This window comes from Wolffia australiana, chromosome 8 (assembly GCF_029677425.1).
Source record: "Wolffia australiana isolate 7733 chromosome 8, ASM2967742v1".
In the NCBI taxonomy this organism is placed as follows: Eukaryota; Viridiplantae; Streptophyta; class Magnoliopsida; order Alismatales; family Araceae; genus Wolffia; species Wolffia australiana.
In genome coordinates this window covers 14226331-14252106 of record NC_135842.1, presented here as the reverse complement: position 1 = coordinate 14252106, position 25776 = coordinate 14226331, and the positions used below count along the sequence as shown (strand labels likewise).

At 41.7% G+C, this 25776-nt stretch overlaps 1 protein-coding gene across 2 annotated transcripts in view; it reads right to left on the bottom strand.

Annotated features, from left to right (window-relative positions):
* AARE (acylaminoacyl-peptidase-like protein) overlaps positions 1 to 20790 on the bottom strand; it is a 29295-nt gene extending 8505 nt beyond the window's left edge. The window contains exons 1-12 of one of the 2 annotated variants that reach the window (XM_078580341.1): positions 20557 to 20790; positions 17172 to 17336; positions 16738 to 17047; positions 16445 to 16663; positions 15962 to 16201; positions 15794 to 15871; positions 8762 to 8900; positions 8146 to 8297; positions 7988 to 8070; positions 7753 to 7874; positions 7588 to 7663; positions 6263 to 6467 (exon numbers count right to left, since the gene is read on the bottom strand). In XM_078580341.1, the coding sequence (XP_078436467.1) occupies positions 6263 to 6467; positions 7588 to 7663; positions 7753 to 7874; positions 7988 to 8070; positions 8146 to 8297; positions 8762 to 8900; positions 15794 to 15871; positions 15962 to 16201; positions 16445 to 16663; positions 16738 to 17047; positions 17172 to 17336; positions 20557 to 20689 (1922 nt within the window). In that variant the 5' untranslated portion in view covers positions 20690 to 20790. Of the gene's footprint in view, positions 1 to 6262; positions 6468 to 7587; positions 7664 to 7752; positions 7875 to 7987; positions 8071 to 8145; positions 8298 to 8761; positions 8901 to 15793; positions 15872 to 15961; positions 16202 to 16444; positions 16664 to 16737; positions 17048 to 17171; positions 17337 to 20556 lie in introns of those variants that run through there. The other variant, XM_078580343.1, reaches the window with a different exon arrangement.
* Positions 20791 to 25776: the final 4986 nt, after the last annotated feature.

Below are 25776 nucleotides of genomic sequence, written 5' to 3'. Positions count from 1 at the left end.
ATCATCCACTGGAAATGAGCCGCAAGTGCCAAGAGAAGACGGACTGTCTCCATCTTCGCCACAGGAGAGAACGTCTCGAAGTAGTGCACGCCATAAGACTGAGTGAACCCCCGAGCCACAAGGCGAGATGCTTCTTGGCATGTGGGTACCATCCGCATGATGCTTCTTGGCATGTATCCACTTACAATCCACTGCCCTCTTGCAAGGAGGGAGGGGAACGACATCCCACGTGTGATTCTTGAGCAAGGACTGCATCTCCTCATCCATCGCCGCTTTCCAATGAGGAGAAGCGATAGCATCGGCTAGGCGGCGGGGAATGGGATCTGACTCAATGCGAGTAAGAAACAGCCGGTAGAGAGTACTCAGCCGGTCGAAGGAGATATAGTGAGATAAGGGTAGAGGGGTGTGCGAGTGCACTGGCGAACCCCTTTTCGAAGGGCGATAGGCCATCCCAACTGAGCATCGTCATCAGCAGGCGGGTGGGATGGATCGTCCGATGAAGGAGCGGAAGCAAGATGGGGAAGTGTCACAGGGAGGAGAGGATGACTCCCTGGGAGTGGAAGGGGACTCACCGGGGGAAGGAGATGATGCACCGGGAGAAGAAGTGTCAGAAGGAGGTGGCAAGGGTGCCGGAAGCGAAAGTGGAGAAGTGGAAGCTAACTCCAAAGACCCCTCAGGGGAGGACACGGGAGCAGACGAAGAAGTTCGGGGAGATGGATCCGGAGAGGTAGATGACGACGGGAGAGTAGTGGTCTCCACAAACGGGAAGGGTTCCAAGGAAGGAGTCGAGGAAACCTCATCCAACGGAAGGCGGGACGAGGTAGAGCCACCGAAATAAGACTCATGCTCGGCAAAGGTGACGTTTGCCGAGATGAAGAACCGCCGAGACGGGGGATGATAGCAATGATACCCTTTCTGGAGGAAGGCGTACCCCACAAAGACGCACCGAAGGGCCCGAGCATCGAGCTTCGTGCGAGATGGAGCCGTGTCGTGAACATACGCTGTGCAGCCGAAGACGCGAGGTAGAAGTCCAGTCCGCAACGATAGATGGGGAAAAGCCGCGTTCATCCGATCCAAGGGGCTGCTGAACCCGAGGGGCTGGGAGGGGATACGGTTGACGAGATGGGTACTCGTCAAAATCGCCTCACCCCAATAAGCCCACGGGACACTGTAATTCAGCAGAAGCATACGAGCTGTCGACGTGACATACCCGATCCGACGTTCTGCCATACCGTTCTGTTCAGGCGTAGCCACACAAGAGGACTCGTGTAGAATCCCATGATCCGCGAAGTACGCGGCCAAATCAGCATTAAAGAAGTCCCGGGCGTTATCGGAGCTGAAACGCTGGATACCCCGGCCAAACTGTGTGTGAACCATGGCGCAGAAATGGCGAACTGTCGATGTGACCTCGGACTTCGCAGTCAGCAAATATACCCAGGTGTAGCGGGTGGCCTCGTCAACAAAAGTCTGAAAGTAGCGGTGGCCCTTTAGGCTGACCTGCGGGGCTGGTCCCCAAACGTCACTGTGGATGCGAAACAGCGGAGTCGATGAGTGAGACGTGGACGGAGAGAAAGATGAACGACGATGCTTGGCCAGCTGGTAAGCGTCACACACAATCGTCTGAAGGTCCAATCCGGTACACATCGAAGGAAAGAGACGCTGTAAAATGGAAAAGGGCGGGTGACCCAGCCGCTGGTGAGCCAACTGAAGACGTCCTCTGCGCTGCTCATCGACCGACCGGAGGTGGCGATGCACCAGAAAGCACTGAGAGCCACGCGCATCGTCCAACAACAGCAGCCCGTTCTCCCGCCTAATCGGCGTAGTCCGGCCCACCTTGTCAGACAGAAACATCCCGTCAGGCTGAAGGTGAAATGAACACGAAAGTGCATCAACCAGACGCTGAGGAGACATAAGTATAGCTCGCAGGTCGGGGACATGAAGGACGTTGCGGACCACACCGAGGCCATCTACAAAGACTGCCCCAATACCGGCCACACGCAGACGTCCACCACCAGCTGTGAGGACTGTACGGCTCACACTATGCCTCTGGTAGGATACAAATCGGTCATTGAACGGGGTCATATGTTCGGTTGCCCCCGAATCAAGAACCCAGGTCGTATCCGACACGAGAGGCGAGTGAAGAGCCGTATGACCACAATACCACTGATCAGACGGAAAAGAATGAGACGCACCGAACCCGCCGAAATGTGCCGTTGATTGGGTCGGAGTCTGCATGGCAGCCATCTGGTCGCGGAGACGGGCCAAATCTGCCTGGAGCTGCTCTAGAGTCGTAGTAGAACTGGTGCTGGTGGACGATGAAGACGTGGACTGGGCGACCATAGCTTTACCTTCCGCGGCCTCCTTCTTTCGGTTGTCGTATTGGCGCTTCTTACACCACTTACGGAGATGTCCAGGCTTGCTGCAGTATGAGCAAACCATCCCGGAGGCAGCCGGCTCCGCAGTGGAGGCAGGGTTTGGAGAGGGAGGCAGAGTGAGAAGGGCTGTCTAGTCACGAGACGCCTCCGATGGGAGAGTTCCAAGGATCTGAAAGTGGCTCTCCTCCTCCTGGAGTTCCTTCACCAGATTATCAATCGTGGGAAGTCCTTCCTTGCGGTGTAGGGCACGTCGACGAGTGTCATCGTACTCCTTGTTGAGGCCGTTGAGGAACCCCAGAAGGCGAAGGCGAAGGACGTTCTGGAACGTCTTGCACGTCGGATCATCGGTCGGCAAATAGTAGTCCACCTCGTCCCAAAGTTTCTTGTGCTCTAAGGCATAGTCCGAGATGGACATCGCTCCCTGGCGAAGGTTGCTGGCCTTTGCCACCAGCATAAAGAGATGCCAATTGTCCTCCTCTCGTCCACAAAATGTGTTCGCCTGGTCCCAAAACCCTTTCACTGTCAAGCGACGAGGGAAGCGTTCACGGAACGAGGGAGCCAGGGTGTTCGTGTAGAGCCATCCGAGGACAAAATGTTCTTTGGCTTCCCACGCAGCATAGTGCGGATGGGTCGGTAGACGAGGATCCTCTGTACAATGCTTGAACAGTTGGCGGGCTTTGAGAGTAGTTTCGACAAAATGACGCCACTGGAGCATATTCAGACCCTGGAGACACGTCGAGTCGGGGACCAAGGGCAGTGGATGAGTGACCTTGTGTGACAACGGTTCCTTTTGGAACTGCATCCGTGATGCCCCTGGACATCAGCGAAGGCATGAATGCCGGCTGACGTGTCTGACCAGTGGAGTGGAGGTCAACACCCTGGATCCAACATCGGAACAGCTGGGTTGCGGTGGCAGCTAGCTGTGGTGGAGGCTGCGGCTGGCTGCGGCAGAGGCTGCGGCCGGGAGGCTGCGGCTGGCTGCGGCGGAGGCTGCGGCTGGCTGCGGCAGATGCTGCGGCTGGTTGCAGCTGGCTGCGGCGGAGGCTGCAGCTTGCTGCGGCTGGTCCGCGGCTGGCTGCGGCTGAGGCTGCGGCCGCCTGTGGCTGACGCTGCGGCTTGCTGCGGCTGGCTGCGGCTGGTCCGCGGCTGGCTGCGGCTGGTCCGCGGCTGGCTGCGGCTGTCGCTGCGGCTGGCTGCAGCTGAAGTCTCCGGTAGCTCCGCGGGCTGGCTGCGGCTAGTCCTGCACAGGGTCGATGATCTGGCCAAACCTAGGGTTTGGCTGGTTTGTCGACCTGGCTGCGATCTGGCTGCGGCTGATCCGTCGGTCACACTCCGGGTTCGCTAGACAGCGAGAGGGTGATGTCAAACCCTAGGTTGAGGAGCTCTAGAGCTCTGATACCATGTCAAGCCCTAGGTTTAGGGTTTGGCGAGGAAGGAGGAAGAGAAGAAGATAATGACATAAGGATTAAGAGTGTACATAGGAGGGTATATATACCCTAAGAGAGAGAGAGTGATACTAGGGCTAATGGGCTTATAGAACAGGGCCCATTAGCCCATAGGGAATAGTATCTCACTAACAGTCACACTGTCCACAGTGCAACTGTCCAATATTTCTTGCATCCTGAGTCAAAGTAGCACAGATATAGTTTTTGGGGTTCAGTGGTTGAGAACACAAGGATCCGTGCATTTACATTAGGATTGATTCATCATGAAGTTCCAGTTGAATGACACAGCTTATTTTCTCAACGTAGATCAAAGTATGACTAAGGCTGGAATTCCACTCAGGAAGAGCAAGTAACCCACAGGTAGGAGTGGCCTACTAATGAATACTTTTAAAACTTTCTCACTTCCCACAGGTGGGCTACGGCATACTTGTAACTGGTACTTAAACCAGTCCCTCAACGAGCAATGAAGCATCTTTTCTGTCAAACCCTGACAAGATAGATGAGGTACTGGGCTGTGCTGGAGGAGAGTTCAATTTCTGACAATACCACTGAAGGTATTGTTCTCCAGAGCTGTAGGAAGATGAGGAAACAAGCGATTATACATAAATCACTGGTGGTTACACCGACTGGTGGAGATCTGGATTATGCCGCATTCCTAGATGCCTTCCCAGAGTCCTCAGCCATAGACTTTAGGAGCTACCAAGTACCACAAAATGATGGATGGAATGCCCTGCTCTCAGAGTAGGACCCAAAGATAGAACAGAAGATCAAAGCTTTTTGTGCCCTCATGGAATATCTATGAAATCAATTGGATGAATGAAACATCCGATGCATTAGATAGCACCAAGATGCAGCGGACAATTAAAGGAGACATGATGGAATAAGGAACCAACAATGACAGAGCAAAGTGGAGATGTTGATGCCATCACTGCACTTACTGTCACTTACAGGTTCCGACTCCTTCACAATAGCTTCTATACCGAGTCTTGGTATTCTATTATGCACGAGCAAATATGATCGGACCCTCAACTGGGTTTACCATAAGAGGGAGATAGATCCAGGTAGAGTTGGTCCAGCTGAAGGGGGCAACATGCAAGGCCCAGTTCAGAGAGACTCATGCCAGGTATACCACACTAACAGAGTTCACTGGCTCAAAGGACAGGCGCCCCTAAGTAGGGATTGAATACAATCAGCGAATGCTGACAGGTAGCAGTCTTCCAAATCTTCTTCCTCACTCCTCATTCCTCTCTCTGTTTTCCCAGATCCCTCATTCCCTTTGATAGCACTCCCCCTTGTTAACATCTTTCAGGTGGCGAACCCAGCGGGGGAGATCTAGGCATAGTGGCTGGCTTTTCTCTCGCACATTCCCTCCGAATTTCCTTCTTCTCCCTTCCAAATCAAGACATCAGAGTTCTTGCATTATCAATTGGGGTTGCACCAAAAGACAAGAGACAAATAAATTTTCCCTCAATTCATTCACTAGGGTGGGAACCATAACAAAATTTTAACCATAATTTGTTAATTATGAATATGTCCAGCATCAAAGCCCATTAAATAAGAAATTTAAAAGATAAACAAGAACACCGAGAAAAAAAAAGATACACAAGAATAATAAGATTGAATAATTTATTCTCCTCAAGTTTAGTCAGTTCTTTAAGGATTTTAGTGATATGCTCTTCCAGAATATAGAGATGCTGAAATGGTAAAGTGTCGGGATGGAGTTCTGTGCGTAGGAAATTGTGAATGAGCACAACCGAAATTCCTCAATCAGAAGAATAACTGTATAGAGAATATAGGTGGCACAGAGAGGAAACAAAAGGATGAAGAAACAAAAGCAGACACGATGTCCAATCAACGTCTCCTGGTTGCACAAGAATCCCGTGATCTCCCCATTTCTGACCGCAATCAAACTGAAATGTTGAGTCATCCGTTGCCCAAACCTTTTGGTCTTATTTATAGGCTTCCGTGTTTAGCTTTCCTTAAAGATACAATGTCACGTGTGGCTTCAGTTTCACATGCATGTCTCTCCTCTTGTGAAGCATGGTGTCACCGCCTGTGCTTGTTTGTATGATATGCTTGTGATGGGACCTTATCACTTAAATTTGGAGCACAGATATCTAAGCTATCATCTCTGTCCTATCTTTTCTCTCTTTTTTTTGTACATCTCCTTTCTCCGGGAACTGTTTTCTTTGTAGACTAAAAATTTTGCGTAGAAAAAAAACAGCGACAGAGTGTAATCATCAAACACAACCTTTGCCATTACAACAGGAAGAGCTCAGCCATAAAAAAGTAATTCTACATTAAATTTGATGAAGACATATAGCCTGAAACATGCTCCTTTATTCCAAAAGGATCATTTATCATAGCTTTGCTACAGTTTAAAAATATCAAACGAGTTTGTTAACACTGAAAAATATGAAGATCAGATAAGGAAAGGCTAACCTGTAATTTACGATAAGCAAATTGAATCCCAGATAGGCAAGAAAAGCATGAGACTTGGAATAGCTGGTCAGTGAGACAGAATGCGGACCACCATGAACGATCACAATTAATGGGTTCAGTGAGTCATTGTTCAGGCCTTCTTGGAACATCTGCGCTGAAGATCTCGTGGAGGCTACAAAAATAGCTTCCATTGGCATCTGTGCACCTGCAGTGAATGGTAAGAAAAACTTAATGTTTCAGACGATAAGAAAATAAGCAAGTGGGATGCAGAAAATAATAAAATGATAGAATACGTGTTCAGATGTGTTGTAAAGCTATACTATTAATTGGCACCTCAATCCCTGATGTGATCCTGATCAAGATCCTATTCGAACGTGTCTGATTTGTCATAAATGAGAAATTAGATCCCTGATTAAGGACCCATCAAGAAGAAATTAGAAACATCAGGAGAGGAAAAAGAAATGCCACCCACCCTAGTAATACCCTTGCTGGAAACAGAGATAGAGAGAGAAGGAGACAGATGCCAGAGGTAAGATCTTCACTGGGACAAGAAGATAGAATTGATGCAAATTCTGCAGGAAAGACAGTCTGCGGGAGGCTAGAGAGGGAGAAGAGATGACGGCAATTGGAAGAGAGAAGGGAAACCATTTCTTCAAGTCCATTATTTGCCGACTCCCAAAATTAGAGGTTACATTTGTTTAAAGGGACAAGTAGAAGAAGGATAGGGAGAACTATGTTACGCTCCTGAAGACCTTAGAGGTGAGAGAATGAATCTTGCACAATGACTTCAAGAAGTTACCAAACAACGGTGAACTCAGATCCAAAAATAGAAAGATGGAGTTCTTGAGGAAGAATATGCGGAAGAAGAAACAACACGACGGACCGGATCAGTCAGTCGTCCTCTTGGAAGGGAGGATTTCCCTTAGCCAGCCAAGCAAGAACGCAAGAAACTCCAGAAGCTCCTCTCCAAGAAAAGCCCGGAACAACTTATGGTACTCCCACATTATTCCCCCTCTTTGTTTATAATATCGAGCACCCTGTTGTCAGTCGTCTCGTATGTGGTTCCACAAGAGTGGCCCCGGCTCTTTACTTCTGTCTCATGTAAGAGCGTGGAAGAGTCGTATCAAACAACCCTAAAAGATGAAAAGTATCTGTAAGGCAAATATGCCCCCTACCAGGCTTAGAATATGCAAATACCCCTAATTACAATGGGGAATGTATCAATCCTACAGTAATCAACATAAAAAGATTGAACAAGTTGAAATAATAAGTGGGCATGACCAACTTCAAATTTTTAAGCCACAGGAGGCTATAGTCCTACGAACCTCTTGAAAGACACTCCGAGCTGCCAACAGGTATCGTCATTATGCTAAAATGATGCGTGGAGATCATCTCGTCAACCTGAGAGGAATAAAAAAAATAGAGGATATTATCTCGACTGGCAATAAGGCGCCAGAAGTGAAGTCATTCAGAAAAGAGTATTCCACAACCTTTGAAGAATAGTTTGAGAATGGCCCAGAGATGTCCTGCCAATTCCAGACAACATTTCCCTGGGTGACATCACCAGGACGACCGTACTTGATTTTTGGAGGCTCAATAGGACTGCTACATACTTAATGAGAAGAAAGATTCAAAACGTCAATACCACTTTCTCTTCTGCAGTCTTTTTTCCATAAGATAGTTTTCTATTTAAGATATGAAATTGGATCCAAAAAGGAACTATACCAGCTAGAATGCTGTCACCATCAACTGCAAGGGCATTCCATGAACAGGGGGAATCCACAGGACTGATGTTTAATATCTTGTGACTATGCAAAACATAAAAGATCATTAGTTGTCTTGATTCATTAGCTATATACGCTGGTAGACATTTTGCAGCTTACCTCAGAATGTCGACAGAAACAATAGCTTGCTTGCTACCCCAGAACGAACATAAAACCAAAGTTTGACCATCTGGAAGCCACGGGTGGCTAAGGAAGAATGGACAGTATAATCCAGGGAAGCAACCCTCCTCTGAATGCGTCACAACAGGGATCTGAAATGACACTAAGCCTAATAAATAAAAAATATAAATTTAAACCAAAACAAGCAACTAGACGCATTAAATACCCCAAATATTATTACATCAACAATAAAGATATAAAACAAGTGCATTAGTTATCCAAAGAACATAAATAAAACGATGACAAAGGCATTTATGAATAGAAAGGGTTGATGGGCATTGAGGTCCTTACCATTGAGGTCCAATTAGATGAAAAAGGTCAATACTTTTGAGAGAACTAGAAAATGTGTAAGAAATGGGCATTGAAATATTTGCATAAGTTTCAAGGAGGAAAAAAATTGTAGGGAATTTGATAAGAGGAAAACCAATAACCTAATGGAGTGTTATTTGAGATTGATGTAAAGGGCAACCAATTACATGATTTACTCAAATTACAAGACATGAAACAAAGTAAGCACATGGCTAAAAATCGCCATTGCTGGGATGCAAGTATTTACCACATCTACAATATTTCCTGATGAAGTCAGTTTCCCATCCGCACGCCAATCCATTCTATGAAGTGAATTAGTTGCAGAATGGGCACCACTGTCAACTGCAGATTTTGCAGAGAGAAAAACGAGGTATTTCCCATCTGGACTGCATCAAACGAACCTTTTTAATAAAATCAGTGCCATAAACTCTAAGAGCGAGCGGTATAATGACCATGCAGTGAAATTTAAGCGGTGATTGAAATAAATATGCTGGTAAGAAGAATACAAAGAACATGTGTATCACAAAAACCCTGAAACGTACAACATGTTGCTTTATCTTTTTCCAATGACAAGAGTCATAAGCCCCAATCATAAAGTCAGCTTAACTTTATAAAGGGCGGAACAAATCATAAATCCTAAATATAACTCTGATTAATTGGAAAGAAAATACAATTCACAAGGCACAGAGAAGGCATCGTACAACTGTTGTCCTACGCTATAGCCATCATATCATAAGTATTTGACAATTAAACAATGAAAAAGGAACATGAAGGATAAGTTCCTCAGCTGACCAATAGAAAAATGCGTTCAGTTCCTTGCACTAGAGGTTTAGAATCCTTTCCGAAAGGTAGGAAGCCGATTGGATCAAGTTATTCTACTAAATTAGTTGCAATTATAATAAAAGGGAATAGTTCAAAAGAGAAAAACGCTTTTGGAAAATAAGTAAAATGTGAGATATTAAACATGATGTTTCTTAACAAATGGCATCAGACTGCAACAGGCATTGGATTATATGGGTCAAAAAAGTTCCAACCCAGATGTAAAACTCTGGAATGATAGAACCACAATTTCCAGATATTCCGCAAGAGGATGTATCCAGATACATCTGCAGCACGCACTTTATGCACAAAAGGCGATGAAAACTGCAACCATTTATTCTTTGAAAGCCCCTTCACCTGCTCGGTTTGGTCCACCCAAGCACAGCTGGCAGTGAATGCGACATCAAAGGAGCTCTTCTAGGAGTTCATACAGAGAGGTGGCCTTGGAAGCAGGAAGAGGGGGGCCGAGCAAAGACAGTTCTCTGGGCAATATGGCTACACCTCAATGAGGTGGTATTTAGAGGGCGCAAGGTTTCCATGGACGGACTTGCCCACGAGATCCAGGGCCTCATGGTGTTATGGTTCCCTTGAGGTGTAAACAGATAGGGGAAGGGTTGGCCATGTATGAAAAGAGCTGTAGGGCTCTTCACATGTTCCTTTGAGTGGTTACCGCTTTGTTGGGTGACTGCCTTAAATCATCTTTCAAAAAAAACCACTATTTTCACAAATGCATTAGAAACAATATTTTTTCCCTTATCTGGAACATTCCAGTAGCTCTCAGAGTTAAGGTACCACTATGAGGCAAAGAGTAGGACACAAATGTGGAACAAAGAACCTATGCCAAATCCTCTGTACTAGAGAACAGGAAGTGTGATATCATAAATTGGTAACAATGGTAATTGACAAATTGAGTAGACTCTCTTGAAGCAATAATGAACAGGGAGAAGATGGAGTAGAGGAAGAGAAAAGAAGAGACAGAGGAAGAGAAAAATACTCAGTTTTTTCATTTCTCATATATGTATATATACAGGCCGGTTAACGGCTAATTTGAACATTCGTAACGGCTTGTAAAACTAGCCGTTATGGGCCCGATTTAAAAATCGGACAGTGGGCCCCACCGAGCTTAGTCCAAAATATCTTATTATTCGACACTCCCCCTCAAGTGCAGGAATGTATACTAGTCATTCCAAGCTTGGACACCAGATATTGCATATGTTTAATTGGTAAGCCCTTGGTGAAGATGTCTGCACACTGCTCCTCAGAGTTGACGTGTTCTGTCCTGAGAATTCCTTGTTCCAGATGATCTTGTATATAAAATCTATCAATGTTCACGTGCTTCATTCGATCGTGATAAACTGGGTCATGAGCAATGCTGATGGCAGACTTGTTGTCGCAGCGGATAATAAGTGGTGTCAAATATGTAATCTTCAAGTCATCAAGTAGGCTTTTGATCCACATTGCTTCATCTATACCCTTTGACATTGCTCTGAACTCAGCTTCAGTACTTGACTTCGCGACTACACTCTGTTTTTTACGTGTCCATGAGACTAGATTTCCTCCAAGGAATGTACAATATCCCGTAGTAGATCTGTAATCAAGACGAGACCCAGCAAAGTCAGAATCGGTGTATAGAAGAAGATCTAACTTACCTGTTTTTCTGTATGTAATGCCCAGCCCAGGGGTTCCCTTCAAGTACCTGAGAATTCTGTTAACTGCCTGAAAATGAGAATTACTAGGTGAATGCATAAATTGACTAAGTACATTTACTGCATAGCATATGTCAGGTCGTGTATGTGAGAGATATAATAGTTTTCCCACAATGCTTTGGTAAGAACTAATTTCGACCTTAGGGTCATCCTCACTAATAGTTAATTTGTGATTGACTTCTATTGGAGTTTCACTTGCACGACAATTTATATGTTTAGTTTCTTTCAGAATATCTAGAATATATTTCTGTTGTGTCATTATTATCCCTTTACTCGATCTTGCAAACTCTATGCCTAGGAAATACTTTAGAGGTCCTAATTGTTTAACCTGAAAATCCTTGTTTAAACGTTTTTCAAGATTCTCAATTTCTCTAAGATTGTTTCCAGTAATGATAATGTCATCCACATATACTAATAAAATTGTAATCATTCTGTCATTTTGAAGTTTAAAGAACATAGTATGTTCCCCATTACTTTGGCTATAGCCAAGGCTCTTCATGGCTTGGGCAAACTTTCCAAACCAAGCCCTGGGTGACTGTTTCAACCCATACAAGGCCTTGCGTAGTCGACATGCCTTACCTTGACTCAGTTGGTCCTCATATCCAGGAGGAATATCCATATAAATTTCTTCCTTTAGATCTCCATTAAGAAAGGCATTTTTTATATCATACTGATTTAGTGGCCAGTCTAAATTTACTGCTAATGAAATAAGGATTCTAATGGTATTAATTTTTGCAACTGGAGCAAAGGTTTCTTGATAGTCAATTCCATGTCTGTGTATACCCTCTGGCTACCAAGCGTGCCTTATACCTATCTAGACTTCCGTCAGGCTTACACTTTATCGTGTATACCCATCTACAGCCCACTGATTTTTTGTCTCTTGGTCGATTAACTATTTCCCATGTATTATTCTGTAGTAGTGCCCTCATTTCCTCATCCATAGCCTCCTTCCATCTAATGTTCTTCATGGCCTCAATTGGAGATTTCGGTATTTGAATGTCTTGTATTGTAGTAAGAAATGCTTTATATTCAGGTGAGACCTGTTTAAAGTTCAAGTAATTTACCATTGAATATGGTACAGGTTTCACACAAGCTCGTTTTTCCTTCCTTAGGGCTATGGGCCAATCTGTCCCACCGTTATCGGTTTCGATTTCAGTGATTGTGTCTTTTACTCCCCCTTCACTCAAATCCACAGGGTCTGTCGATTTTTCCTTCTTCCTCTGATAGTATTTGGGATATGGGGTCAATTGGTGTATCCCTTCCAGCTCGCCTGTCGTGACTTCTGTTTCATTTGGTTGATTCAGATCCGTAGGTTCGGTTTCATTTGTCTCAGTAAAAGAAGTATCAAATTCCTGTTCTGGTAATCTACATTCTACACGTGACTCTTGGTTGGTGTCCATATTTGGTGTTGGTGTCACTTCACTAGTGAGTAACCGAGTTACATCTTTATGAGCTTCAGTACCATGCGGTTTGTAGTAGAAGGATGTCTCATCAAATACTACATCTTTGGATACAATGTACTTTCGGGTAATTGGATGATATAACTTGTATCCCTTTTGAGTAACGGAATATCCAATAAACATGCATTTCAGACCTTTTGTTGATAGCTTATTCTGTTTATGTGTATGATTGTATACGTAGGCAACACATCCAAATATTTTAACAGGTAATCCTGTCTTTAATCGCACATTTGGATAGCGCAATTCCACTAAATCAAGGGGGCTTCTAAAATCAAGGACCCTTGAAGGAAGTCTATTCACTAAGTGTGTAGCTGTCATGATTGCAAATCCCCATAAGTTTGCTGGGACATTTCCCTGCACTAGTCGGGTTCTTCCCTTGTCCACTATATCACCAATTTTCCTTTCAGCGACTCCATTTTGTTGTGGAGTATAAGGACATGAAGTTTCATGTCTTATGCCTTCAGTGGTAACAAATTCTAGTAATCCATTGTCTAGGAAATCTCTGGCATTGTCTGTCCTAAGTCCTTGTACTGAGTCACCAAATTGTCTTTTGATCAAAGCACATAATCCCTTGATATTTTGAGTCACTTCGTGTTTGTGTTTCTGAAGAAACACCCAGGTATATCTGCTATAGTCATCTACACATACCAGGAAATACTTGAATCCTAGTATATCCTGTTGTGGAGAGGGTCCCCAAACATCGCAGTGAATTATTTGGAAAGGTTTAGTTGAATTAGATTTACTCGGTGGATAAGTAGTGCGTTTGAACTTTCCCAATTGACAAGCTTCACATATCAAATTTTCCACCAAAAAGTTTTTGAATAAGTGAGGATACATGTGTTTTAAGAGATAGAAAGATGGATGACCCATCCTTTGATGAATTTCCATGAGTGACTCCTTTGATGTAGCAGTAGCTACCGTTCTCGTTTGGTCTCCTCCTAAGGATCCATGTTTTTTGCATGGAAGGCAGTAGAGTCCTTGTTGGACTTTAGCTAGTCCAATCCTCCACCCGAGTTCCTTATGACACAAATAAGCATCCAGATTATTAAACAGAACATTATACTCGTTTATCTTAGCTAACTGTTGTACGGAGATTAAATTTACAAACAGCTTTGGAACATGCAAAACATTTTGGAGTTTACAAATGGGATGTATGTTCAAATTGCCTATTCCCACTACTGGAAGTAGTGTGCCATCAGCAGTTTGTACATGCTTCCCAGGAGTGATTTTTTCATATATCATGAAGGATTCCTTCCTAGATGACATATGATCCGTCGCTCCTGAATCTAGGATCCAGGCAGTTGTTAGATCCTTAGTAAACAAAGGTATTTTTGTCAAAAATCATTGTTACCAGTATTGGCCATTGAGGTGGAGCCGATGACAGACCCATAGTGGATGATCGTCTTCAAATTTTGAAGTTCCTCCATCACTTTCTGGAGGTCCTGCATTGCGGGAAGAGTATTACCAGAATTTTGCTCCTGCTGTGCTAGATGTGCTCTTGCAATGTGAGGAGGCTTTCCATGTAGTTTCCAGCATTTTTCTTTGGTATGTCATCTCTTTTTGCAGTAGTTACAAAATATATCCTCCTTGTTAGTTTTTTCTTGATCACCCTTCTGCTGGATCTGACCTTTTGTTATATAAGCTGTACTCTCAATAGCTCCTTTAACAGAATTTAAACGACTTTCTTCTTGCATCACCTTGGACTCAGCCTCGTCGTATGAAGGTTCATCTTCTCGATTGTAGAGCTGACTCCTGATCAGTTCGAATTCTGGTCTAAGGCCATTAAGGAATTGACAGAGACGATTAGTTGCCTCATGGGCTCTAGCCACTGGGTCAGTGGAGGGTGAACGACAATGATCCAGCTCATTGTGAATATCTCTCAGTTTATTAGAATAGGTAAGCACATCCATGTCTCCTTGCTTGAGAGTATATGACTGGACGATGAGAGTGATTATCTTCGTCTTGTCATTCTTCTTCAAATGATTTCTATGGATGGCCTGCCATAAAGCTTTAGAGGTTGCATATGAAGTGTACCTTGTGAGCTGCTCCGAAGAGAGAGAATCAAGCATCCAGCCAAATACGAATTCCTCCTCCATGGTCCATCTCTGGAAGTCTGGATGATTTTCGTCTGGACGATCTTCAGTCAAGAGGTGTAGGAGATTACGAGGCTTCAAGGCAGCTTTGATTGTTCTCTCCCACAGAAGGAGATTGTGGCCATTGAAAATATTGCACTTTGCAAGCACCGGGAGATGCGTCAGCCATCGATCAGGAACAATTAACTGATGCCCGGATGATGTAGACGATACAGCCGGAGCCTGGATCTTCATTGACTCCTCAGACATAATGCCTTGTAATCGAGATCCTCCCGTAGGATGACCCTAGCTTTTGCAGATCGAGATCCTCCCGTAGGATGATCTAATTGTAGCAAAACTTGAAGTAAAAGAGATCAAGCCCGCTCTGATACCATGACAAATTGAGTAGACTCTCTTGAAGCAATAATGAACAGGGAGAAGATGGAGTAGAGGAAGAGAAAAATAGTCAGTTTTTTCATTTCTCATATATGTATATATACAGGCCAGTTAACGGCTAATTTGAACATTCGTAACGGCTAGTAAAACTAGCCGTTATGGGCCCGATTTAAAAATCAGACAGTGGGCCCCACCGAGCTTAGTCCAAAATATCTTATTATTCAACAGTAATTTGTGTTGAAATAGCTTTATTTCTATTATGTTCCACTCTCCCTCTCTCTCTTTCATGTCTTTCTCTCTATATGTATCTTGTTGAAGAGAACCCTAAATAAGCTATTTGATTTTTCGATATTTTCTCTCTCCTCAGGGCTTCCTCTCTCCTTGGAGCTTCTTCACTTTGGTGCCATCAAATCTTAAAGAAATGCTCCTATCCTTGGAGCTTCAACCAACTTGTCAGATCTGCAGATGACTCCCAGCATAATGAACAGCATTTGTAGATTTTTCCAATTTGTAATCCACCAGAACAGTGACAAAAATGAGAAATACCTTGCTTCACACAGTCATGAGCCGTGTCATTTTGTAACAGAACAGTCGTTCCTCATTTTTAGTTTCTTTATTTTGATTCTGCCGTACCTGGTATTTAAACCAGCCTTTCTTTGTCATTAGAATGACAATGCATGCTTTCTACAAACCCTAGCGTCATAATTAGTTAAAACAATAAGAAGAACCTAACTCCTTGAATCCATATCAAATGATGGCATTAAATTCAAAGGGAAGAATTTAAGTTGAAGAAATGGAGAATCAAACAACATGTTGAGACGGATACCTGAATCGAGGAAAGAAAGCACTATTAGTTCCACCAGTTAATTGGATTGCCTCCACTGTGCGACTGACATCATTGGTTCTAAAATATTTTAAAAAGTTCCGACTCAATAATGAGGAAAGTTTTTGACTTGAAAATGAACAAAAGTAGAATCACATAAAATGAACCTACTCGGTCAATTTCTGGGCCATCGATTCTGGTACTGGAGCCTTGACAGCAAATAGGGCACATGGCCTATTGGAGCAGTACTTCATACCAAGTTTCCTTGAAGAAGATCCAATCGTACAATCTTCAGAGGTCCACCCAACAAAAACAAGATATTTCTCGAGGGTATCTGAAGAATATGGGGCCCACACAACTTGACCTGTGCTGATTGATTCATCTATTCCCTTGACAGCTCGAACTTCTCCACTACAAATAAAATGTTAAGAAAAAGGTTCAATCAATTCGAGAGTGAGCATTTAAAACTAATTCATGGGTGCTTGGTTTGGGGACTGTACGCCCCATCCCGAGCTGCCGGATGCTGGATGGGATGTGATAAGAATGGGATGACGACAGGACAAGACATGAATCCAGGCACACGAATCAATGTGTCCTCATCCCATCCTAGGAAATGGCAAACCCCACATGGGTAAAGAAAAGTAACTAGAAAACCTTGAAACATCAAGCACAAATAGAGCAGGCTTTTGTTTTCCAGGATAAGTTTCTCCCCAGTCCTCTTCAAGTGCCCCTTGTCCTTTCCAGCTATTACAGTCGTCAGAGTTTCCTTCTATTTTGAAACCTAAATGATTGAAGGTTGGTCTTTGCTTAATTGGCTCCTCTGCAACATAAGCAATCATATCCTCTTCCTGGTTCCATGAAATACCTTCAAACCTAGAGCAAAGGCACCCAGTTTGTGAAAAACTCGAGAAATTATTCAAACTTACACATTAATGGAGAGTGATTACCATCCATCAACATAAACAGATCCATGAATAGTCCGAGGAATCCGCCATTCCTTCTCCAACTGAGAAGAGCACCAAATTTCCAATGATGTTGGCAAATCGTTCTCCTTGTTCCGAATAACTAGTAGTTTTGATCCAGACGGTGATGGAACAAAGGCAGATGCACCAGACATCTCAACTGGAAAAGGTGACCAGTTGGAGCCCACATCTGAGTTTGACTTAATGGATATGTGAGATGACAAGATGAATGTCCTTTTTTTGTTCTCTAAGAGGTTCGGTTGCCCAATCAAAAACATAGCCCAAGTATCGTCACCTAAGTGAAAAATGTTCAGAGTAAATATTCAGTACAACAATTAATGAAATTTCTCCGATCAAATAATACAAAACGGTTTAAGGAAACTTTGTAAAGTAACAAAAGAAATCCATCGCGACGGTACCATCACTTGACTTAAAGGTCCATGCCTTGTCAATGGTCGGAATCTCTGTAAACTCTTTGAGAAGCTTAGCCTGGGAAGCATATTCCTCTAGACTGGTTTCTTCAACTCCTAGCGGTATCTTCTTAGGAGATGAAGATCTAGTAACTTGCATAATTGCTGAAGTAAGTGGCCTGAAAAATAGTTTACCAAGGCAATGAAATCATCTTACTTTGATAAACAATATAAGTCTAAAGAGAGGGGCTCAGAAAGGAACATAGTGTAATTAAGAGAAAGAGATATGGAAAGAGAGACAAAGGGAGAGAGAATGTGAACAAAGAGAAAGAAGGAGAGAGAGATTAAAAGAAAGAGAATCTGATACAGAGGCAAAGAGAGAAAGATTAGTGCCGATCTTGAGAATAGTACAAAATTGTACGACTGCCGACTACACCACAAAATTGTACAACATCCTTTAAAAAAGAAATATGTAAGAACTCTCATCAATAAATGGTAAAACATGGGTAGACTTCTTAAAAAACCTGTGTAATTCCCTCCTGATCAATATCTTTCATTTCTTTTTGATGTTTCTCAATGACTGAGACACCTTTAATTGAGTCCTTCAGATGCAATTCACCCAGAATTCAAGCCAGTTATTAATTTCTTTCAAAACCCATTAATGTCCCTCCAGGAGATCTGTGTTTTACTTATCTTGGACAGTTTTTTTTTTTCCAAAAAAGAGTCTCCATAATCCAGTCTAAGGCCAGAAACTATCATTCGAAAGCATGTATTTATCATCCCGAAACTGACAGGAACTGAGAGAAGAACCCATGACGCAGAGAAAAATACCAGAGAAAACAGCAAAACCAAGGACAGAGAGCGTCAATGTCTTTAAGAAGAGAGTTGCAAAACTATCTAAAAGGTCTAATCTCCATCTAAAAACGTAAATAAATCTCAAAAAAGGGTAAAGATATTTAAGAAGTGAAAAGAGCAAAACCAGGGACGGAGAGAGTAAGTACATTTAAAAGAGAGTTACAAAACTACCTTTAAGGTCTAATTTCCATCTAAAAACGTAAATGAATCTCAAAAAAAGGTAAAGATATTTAAGAAGTGAAAAGAACAAAACCAGGGACAGAGAGAGTAAGTACATTTAAAAGAGAGTTACAAAACTACCTTTAAGGTCTAATTTCCATCTAAAAACGTAAATGAATCTCAAAAAAAGGTAAAGATATTTAAGAAGTGAAAAGAGCAAAACCAGGGACAGAGAGAGTAAGTACATTTAAAAGAGAGTTACAAAACTACCTTTAAGGTCTAATTTCCATCTAAAAACGTAAATGAATCTCAAAAAAAGGTAAAGATATTTAAGAAGTGAAAAGAACAAAACCAGGGACAGAGAGAGTAAGTACATTTAAAAGAGAGTTAAAAAACTACCTTTAAGGTCTAATTTCCATCTAAAAACGTAAATGAATCTCAAAAAAGGGTAAAGATATTTAAGAAGTGAAAAGAGCAAAACCAGGGACAGAGAGAGTAAGTACATTTAAAAGAGAGTTACAAAACTACCTTTAAGGTCTAATTTCCATCTAAAAACGTAAATGAATCTCAAAAAAAGGTAAAGATATTTAAGAAGTGAAAAGAACAAAACCAGGGACAGAGAGAGTAAGTACATTTAAAAGAGAGTTAAAAAACTACCTTTAAGGTCTAATTTCCATCTAAAAACGTAAATAAATCTCAAAAAAGGGTAAAGATATTTAAGAAGTGAAAAGAGCAAAACCAGGGACAGAGAGAGTAAGTACATTTAAAAGAGAGTTACAAAACTACCTTTAAGGTCTAATTTCCATCTAAAAACGTAAATGAATCTCAAAAAAAGGTAAAGATATTTAAGAAGTGAAAAGAACAAAACCAGGGACAGAGAGAGTAAGTACATTTAAAAGAGAGTTAAAAAACTACCTTTAAGGTCTAATTTCCATCTAAAAACGTAAATGAATCTCAAAAAAAGGTAAAGATATTTAAGAAGTGAAAAGAACAAAACCAGGGACAGAGAGAGTAAGTACATTTAAAAGAGAGTTAAAAAACTACCTTTAAGGTCTAATTTCCATCTAAAAACGTAAATGAATCTCAAAAAAAGGTAAAGATATTTAAGAAGTGAAAAGAACAAAACCAGGGACAGAGAGAGTAAGTACATTTAAAAGAGAGTTACAAAACTACCTTTAAGGTCTAATTTCCATCTAAAAACGTAAATAAATCTCAAAAAAGGGTAAAGATATTTAAGAAGTGAAAAGAGCAAAACCAGGGACGGAGAGAGTAAGTACATTTAAAAGAGAGTTACAAAACTACCTTTAAGGTCTAATTTCCATCTAAAAACGTAAATGAATCTCAAAAAAAGGTAAAGATATTTAAGAAGTGAAAAGAACAAAACCAGGGACAGAGAGAGTAAGTACATTTAAAAGAGAGTTACAAAACTACCTTTAAGGTCTAATTTCCATCTAAAAACGTAAATAAATCTCAAAAAAAGGTAAAGATATTTAAGAAGTGAAAAGAGCAAAACCAGGGACGGAGAGAGTAAGTACATTTAAAAGAGAGTTACAAAACTACCTTTAAGGTCTAATTTCCATCTAAAAACGTAAATGAATCTCAAAAAAAGGTAAAGATATTTAAGAAGTGAAAAGAACAAAACCAGGGACAGAGAGAGTAAGTACATTTAAAAGAGAGTTACAAAACTACCTTTAAGGTCTAATTTCCATCTAAAAACGTAAATAAATCTCAAAAAAGGGTAAAGATATTTAAGAAGTGAAAAGAGCAAAACCAGGGACAGAGAGAGTAAGTACATTTAAAAGAGAGTTACAAAACTACCTTTAAGGTCTAATTTCCATCTAAAAACGTAAATGAATCTCAAAAAAAGGTAAAGATATTTAAGAAGTGAAAAGAACAAAACCAGGGACAGAGAGAGTAAGTACATTTAAAAGAGAGTTAAAAAACTACCTTTAAGGTCTAATTTCCATCTAAAAACGTAAATGAATCTCAAAAAAGGGTAAAGATATTTAAGAAGTGAAAAGAGCAAAACCAGGGACAGAGAGAGTAAGTACATTTAAAAGAGAGTTACAAAACTACCTTTAAGGTCTAATTTCCATCTAAAAACGTAAATGAATCTCAAAAATGGGTAAAGATATTTAAGAAGTGAAAAGAACAAAACCAGGGACAGAGAGAGTAGGTACATTTAACAAGAGAGTTACAAAACTACCTTTAAGGTCTAATTTCCATCTAAAAAAGTAAATAAATCTCACCAAAGGAACCGTTTGGGGTCCCTGAACTCTCCCATGACAGAAAACAGCAAACCCAATAACAGAGAGTGAATGTATTTTACAAGAGATGAACAGATGAATCGAAAGATGCAGCGAAGATGAGGAGGTAGAAGATTGCCTTGAACGTTGCGGAAGACGATTAAAGATTCCGAAGAGAGCTGCAGAGGGAAAACGGCGAGAACCCAAGAACAGTGAAGATTGCAAGTGGAGAAATGGACGGGACTCCACTCCCTTGATCAACCGCATGTGTCTCCTCTCTCCTCATCTCCTCTCCACTATCTTTATAATATCACGCTCGATGACAGACGCCGGATGACGGTTACGGACGGCCGGGACGAGACAGAACTGCACTTAGATCAGTCATCCCTCACAGAGTCTGTAGTTTCGTTCCGTTTATGGGTTTGGCTACCCTCGTCTCCCCAACATTAGCTTAGGTAAGGCTCGGGGACGGACGACGGTTAAGGACGGGTTTGGACCGAGACGACATTTTTGTCCGTCATCCCTCATGAGTCTGAAGTTTCGTTCCATTTATGGGTTTGGCTCCCCTCGTCTCCCCAACATTAGCTTAGGTAAGGCTCGGGGACGGACGACGGTTAATGACGGGTTTGGACCGGGACGACATTTTTGTCCGTCATCCCTCATGAGTCTGAAGTTTCGTTCCATTTATGGGTTTGGCTCCCCTCGTCTCCCCAACATTAGCTTAGGTAAGGCTCGGGGACGGACGACGGTTAATGACGGGTTTGGACCGGGACGACATTTTTGTCCGTCATCCCTCATGAGTCTGAAGTTTCGTTCCATTTATGGGTTTGGCTCCCCTCGTCTCCCCAACATTAGCTTAGGTAAGGCTCGGGGACGGACGACGGTTAAGGATGGGTTTGGACCGAGACGACATTTTTGTCCGTCATCCCTCATGAGTCTGAAGTTTCGTTCCATTTATGGGTTTGGCTCCCCTAGTCTCCCCAACATTAGCTTAGGTAAGGCTCGGGGACGGACGACGGTTAAGGACGGGTTTGGACCGAGACAACATTTTTGTCCGTCATCCCTCATGAGTCTGAAGTTTCGTTCCATTTATGGGTTTGGCTCCCCTCGTCTCCCCAACATTAGCTTAGGTAAGGTTGGGGACGGACGACGGATGATGGTTAAGGATGGTTGGGCCAGGTGGACATTTTGGTCAGTCATCCCTGGTAGAGTCTGCAGTTTCCTCTGGGTATGTATCTTGCCTCCCCACAGCTATATTCTACGAGGCTCAGGGAGGGACAACAGATGACAGTTAGATAAGGTCGGGTCAGGACAGGAATTTGGTCAGTCATCCCTTACAAAGTTTGAAGTTTCCTTACGTGTATGGATCTCGTTTCCCCTCGTCAACCCTCATAGAGTCTGAAGTTTTGTTACATGTATTGGGGATGGACGACGCAAAAAGATTCAGGATGGTCAGGATGCGACGGCATTTTGGTCAGTCATCCTTCATAGAGGCTGAAGTTTTAGTTTGTGTAGGCCATGGGTCCAGGTCCAATTAGTCTGACTTCTCCATTGTCTCTAGAAAAAAAATGTATTGCAACTCTCTTGTCATTTCAAAGTATTGCACAAATGAAGGATTATACATATATGATAGGAAATGATGGTAAAGGTCCCATGAAAGAGTTTAAATAGTAGTATGTATCTTATAGAGCATGAGGTGTAGATAGGCACCCTAGTGGGTGAAAATTAACATATCAATTAATTTAAATTAATTCTTAGTTAATTAATTTGTATGTTGATATTGGTAAGTAATAAGGTTGGCTAATAATAGTTATTGGGCCATTAAAATTATTAACTAGAATAATACATGGGCCCATAGAACAACACACAAAAGATTATAAGGGCATATGTGGATATGATTTAAAATAAAAATTTAAATTTTTAAAAAATAGTTAAGTATAAATAGGGGAGGACCACCCAGTTTGGCACCTAGGCCAGCCACACCTGGGTCACCCCCTTTCTTCCTTCTCATTTTCCCCATTCATCTAAGAAGAGTGTCTTCTTGGTGAAAGGATCTATAAGAGCTTCAATAAGAGTTCGAGAAGAAGTGGAGATCCAAGACCACCTTGATTGCGTGGATACTTCTAGAAGTCGGACACATGTACGGCTTCAAAAAACTCTCTAAGGGAAAAACACAACGGCGGAACAAGTTTCCCACAATGTGCACTTCATGTGTTGATTTTTGAGATTGATTTGGTATCGACCTCAGCTTCCATTGTATAGAAAATAATGTTACTATCCCTCTATCAAAGCACATAACCCAACAAAGGAGGCTTAGGAATTTCATCCCTCTTATCCATCGTTTAGGTCTTGATCTTTCAAGGAGTATCAAGCCCTAAGTACTTTCACACCCTCATTCATCTCTCAAGTTACATAAATCTTGAGGATAAGGTTTAGGTAAGATTGAATTCTCTCTGTAATTTTCACACCCTCCATATTGTTAAGCATCATAAATCGCAATTCATATTTCAGATTTTACATGTCCTCCTTGCAGATTGACCCCATTATCATCTTATACTTTCCAAATTTTGAAAAAATGGAAATTTAAAAAAAAAAATTCATAAGATTTGAACATGGAATATATGTAACCTCCCTCACCGCAACACCTGGAAACCCTAACTAATGAATAAGGTTTGGACAAAAGAAATCAACTTCTCAAAAACAAGTCCCCATGATTTTGTAGGTTTACATGATGGGTCACTCATAATAAGTGGGCACATAATATGACATGATGTATGGCTTTGTTAGGACACTTACACTAATACATAAACATAAAAGACAGAAATAAAAAAAATTAAAAATAGGCTTCCACGGCTAACTCCCTCGTCAAGTTGGTGCATAGATACTCTTGATGCTCAACTTGTTGAGGAGCCGGTGGAAGAGCATTACTAGTACCACTTTAATAAGTACATCAGCCACTTGATCAATATACTTCCCATACTTCAACTTAAGATTTTTATCACCTATTTTCTCCCAAATAATATGCTTGTCAATTTTGATATGCTACATCTTGTCATGCTGCACCAGATTATGCACAATGTCAATTGACCTTGGTATCACAATATAAGAGAGTTGATCCCCCCATAATCACTCCAATCTCCTTCAGAAATTTTCTAATTCAAGTAGCTTCACAAATACCTTATGCTACTAATCTATACTCTGCTTTAGCACTGGATGTTGTTTTTTACTTTACATGTGATTAGGTTTCCCCCTAGTAATGAAAAGTTATCCATTGAGGATCTATAGCCCACTACATTGTATATCTTCAGAAGGTTTCCTCCACCCCATTGAAGAAGAGTTTATGGCTTGGGGTCTCTTTCAAATATGCGAGAAATTTCAAGGCTGCTTGCCTATGTGTCTCTCGGGGACAATGCATGAACTGACTCAAATGCCAAACAGCAACAGCAACGTTTGGAAGAGTATGATTTAGGTAGATGATTCTATTGATTAATCTCTGATAATGCTCTTTTTTCACTGGTGGGTCTTCGTTGTTCAATCCCAACTTCACTTTTGGGTCTATTGGAAGAGGAGATGGTTTAAGGTTGACCATCTTCAATAACATACTTGTGTTGGGAAATGAATATACCGATCTTAGAATAGGCCACTTATATGCTTAGAAAGTATCTCTGCCTTTCCAATAACTTTATATCAAACTCATCGGAAAACCTGGCAATGAGTTGCTGATTTCCTTGTTCATCATCACATGTAACAATGATATCATCTACATACACGAGGATGATAGAAAATTTCCCCATTTCTAAGTATTTTTGAAATAAAGTATGATATGAATTCCTTTGAAAACAGCCCATCCTTTTGATATTGCAGGAGCATTCTCCAAGGTGATTGTTTGAGACCATACATGGCCTTCTTTATTTAGATCCATCTTAAGTACCATGGGGGCAGTTGCATAGAAATTTTGTCTTTAAGATCTCTGTGAAGAAAGGCATTCTTCACATCATACTAGTAAAAGTTCCACTCCACACTTGCAACTAAAGCTATTAGAATCTGCACAATTTTAAGCTTGGAAACTGGTATGAATGTTTCTCCATAGTTTATATCATAGGATTGTGTGTTGTGTATCCCTTTGCTACAAGTGTGGCTTTATATCATTCTAGAGATCCATCTACTCAATATTAAACACTCACCTGCATCCCATGGGTTTTTTTATCTTGTGGTGTAGGCATAACTTTGCTGGTATTATCCCTTCCCAAATCTTCTATTTCCTCATTCATGGCTCTCTACCAACTTTTGTATTTAATTTCACATTTCAAGGTATTTTTTATTATAACTGAACTTAGCCCTGTTACGAATTACTAAAAGAGTAACATCCTGATATGTCATAAAATTAGAAATGGGGTATGTTCCCTTTAGATTGCAGGATAATTTTCCTTTCTGGAATGCAATAGGCCACCCACCATGCTCTGCTTCTCTAGCATCATCTGATGAAGTTTCACCTTTCAGTTCTTTTCCTCTGTTTTCACAAGCTTCAACTATGGAACTGTCGGGCTGCAGCGACACCTTGTGGTCATCTTGTGCATGTTCTGTGAGTTGACTAGAACTTATCTTGATGTTATACTATTTTCAGGTTGTATGAATAGACGTGGAGCATCATATATAATTAGACATGGCACTGTTGCTTTAGAAACACTATCACCAGGGCTTTTCTAGGAAGATAAATACTTTGCTTCATGGAATGTGACATCAGAGTAAATAAAGAACTTTCTTGTCAGAGGGAGGAAGCATTTGTAACCTTTTTGAGTTTGAGAATAGCCTACAAGCACACACTTCAATACTCTTGAGCTGAATTTTTCATCCTCGTGGTGCACATGTATGATTGATGTCCATCCAAATACTCTAGGGGTAAGACCTGTCTTCAACACATTGGATGGGAAGAATTGTATCATCAGATTAATGGGATTTTCATAATTATATGCCTTGGATGGTAACCAATTTATAATATGAGTAGACATCAATAAAACTTCTCCCCATAAATATTTCAGCTCCTATTGATGTAAGATTACAATACCTTGTGACCTATCTTCCTTTTTGCTACCCCCATTTTTTTGGGATGTGTTTATGTATGAAGATACATCTACAATATCTCATGAGTTAAAATATCCAAACAAGGTTTGATTAAAAGGTCACAGGCATTATCCCTCCTAAAACGCTTCACAGCTGTTCCAAACTGAGTCTTCACTATCATGAGAAATTTTTGAACCACTTATGTCACTTCTGATTCCACCTTGCGTAGGTGGACCTATGTCAACCTCACACATCCACAAAGACCATCCTTTTATGCATAGGTGGACCTACAT